General features: G+C 30.3%; 1 protein-coding gene across 1 annotated transcript; it reads left to right on the forward strand.

The window, feature by feature from the left end:
• Positions 1-1,866: 1,866 nt before the first annotated feature.
• LOC146531758 (uncharacterized) lies at positions 1,867-2,169 on the forward strand. The gene has a single exon (XM_085198603.1). The coding sequence runs from the start codon at positions 1,867-1,869 to the stop codon at positions 2,167-2,169; it is 303 nt and encodes a 100-aa protein (XP_085054729.1).
• The last annotated feature ends 242 nt before the right edge of the window (positions 2,170-2,411 follow it).

Genomic DNA, 2,411 nt, shown 5'->3' on the forward strand with positions numbered 1-2,411 from the left:
AATACAGTAAAGAGATAAAGGAATAGAAATTTGGGATAAAGAGAACTCTGCACAGAATTAGACACTCAACGGGTTTAAAAACATCGGAACATTGGGGACGAATTGAGGACGCAAAATAAAGAACAAAGTCTATTTTCTCGCTAATTTAAGGAGATAATTTCGTTGAGCGGGTCTCGGTTTGCATCAAACAGTTAGTACGTTGCTCGCTGCTCGGTTGGGTAGAGCCAATCATAGCCCTTTGTAAGCTCTTCCTCAGTTCAATAGGATTTTCAGTCTAATAAGAAATCGTTTTATCTGCGTAGAACGTAATTTTCACAGAAATTTGATTGATTTGATTGTAATTATTTGTCAATTTCACGATTTTGGCAAAATTTAGTTACAATATTTCTTTATTTATTGAAATTATTTGTAGTGATGATATATATTTGTGAATTATCGGACGACCATTTCTTAAAGCTTAGTCCTTTTGAGTCACAATGTCTGTTTAATACTGTATGCATGGCATGCTCAAAAATATTTATTTTCATTTCACATTTATATTTAAGCTTGTCTAACACTATTGCGGTATCGATTTCAACATTCATGTGATTTGCCGTTGCGGTAGTTGTGGCTATTGTTATATAATTTTCATATTATAATGCAGATATATTGACTATATATTTCCAATCAGTTCCAATTTAAATTATCGTTATATTATATTAGCTTAGTGTGTTTAATTTAAATTAATTTATTAAATTGTTGATTTCATTATTGTTATGATAACCGTGATGACATCTCGATCATAACATTAAATTAAAACTCAAATTACAAATGGTTGTTTACTGTAATAAGTCTAGTTAATAAAATTACATATTTGTAAATATAACTCAAAGTAATATTTACAAAGAATATAAATAAAACAGAAACTGAGAAAACTGGTTGGTACAAACTTAGTACAAAAATAATCGTTACTTGTAAAAAATCTAATTTCACAGAAGCTAGCATTAATCTCTTACTGAGTATGTGAAGTGAAGTTGCTTATTTACCAAGAGATAAAAAATTCTAAACATAAAATAAATTTTAAAGCAAGAAATAATTAACAATTTAAATTTAAATTAAAGTTGGAGTTTCTAGAATATTTCGTTAGTATGAACTGGAGCTATGATACTGGGAGCAGTGTTCTGTAATACGTATGTAGGAGATGAAACGTGAAGTGCCGACGGCGGACAAGTTAAGTTGTTTCAAACTATACTAGAGTTGTGAAGTCATTCTTTATGCTTTTATATAGTGGAAATGTTGATGGGACCATATATATTACACCAATGTAATATTAATCATTTGAAATGGTAGACGTAGACTTATAAGAATAATATTTCTTTAATCACAAATTAATAAAAAACACAGATAAAATATTTCCAAAACGACTCCAATATGTTTGAATGGATTGAATTTGAAAATAATATACGTAAACATGTATGTAATTCCGAGTAATTGTTCATTTTAATTCAATCCACTTTAATTTCATTTAATCATATCCTTTATTTTGAACCAATTGCATATAGTGCAATTTGAAAACTTTCTAAATGTTATACATAAACTCTCTTAACTGTACTTCTTAGTAATCTTCCAGCTATTAATTAATCTCAAGTAATAAAAATTAAGAAATAATTGTTCTTATCATAATAATTTATGACTTAATTTATACAATATAAAATGCATTAGACTCGGTGACAATTAAACAAATTATAAATTACAAATTCAAGTAATACGCTTGTACAGCTCACCTATATATATATGTCCGTGTTCAGTACTACTTCACAATCGTCATTCTAGATTTGATTGTAGTCATTACACTCATATACAAGGCAAAACCAAACAGCGTTAAAAATGAAAATAATCAGTGGCATCATCCTGGTCGTCGCGGTCGCCGTGGTCAGCGGTAACAACAAGCCACAATACGACGTCAATGACGCTCCGGCATTATTCGAGAAATTTATAAAAGATTACAACAGGCACTACAAGAGTGAGGCTGATAGGAGAGAGCATTATGAAGCTTTCGTGAAGTCCCTACATGACATCAATGAAGCTAATGCTAAGAGTGAATACGCAACTTACGATATAAATAAGTTCGCCGATTATACACCTGAAGAAGCGGAAAAAATGAGGGGCCTTGGACGTGCGTTCTTTTAGTACTGTCGTAAATATACTAACAATATCTCGTTAAATTTTATAGTCCATCTACCAATGCAGATTCCGTCAGTAACGTCAAATGAATCCTCCAAAATCGCATTATTGCATTTCAAAGTAGCATGAAAATTTTAACAGCTTATTCAGATTTTTGTATTATAATATAAATAAAGTTTGGCGAGATCAATCAATGATACATTAGATAATTATCTGTCCTTAACTAATACGTCATTTTACATATCCTG

The sequence above is a fragment of the Heliconius melpomene genome, chromosome 15 (genome assembly GCF_056956725.1).
Source record: "Heliconius melpomene rosina isolate 202511_hmr_F chromosome 15, ASM5695672v1, whole genome shotgun sequence".
Lineage (NCBI taxonomy): Eukaryota > Metazoa > Arthropoda > Insecta > Lepidoptera > Nymphalidae > Heliconius > Heliconius melpomene.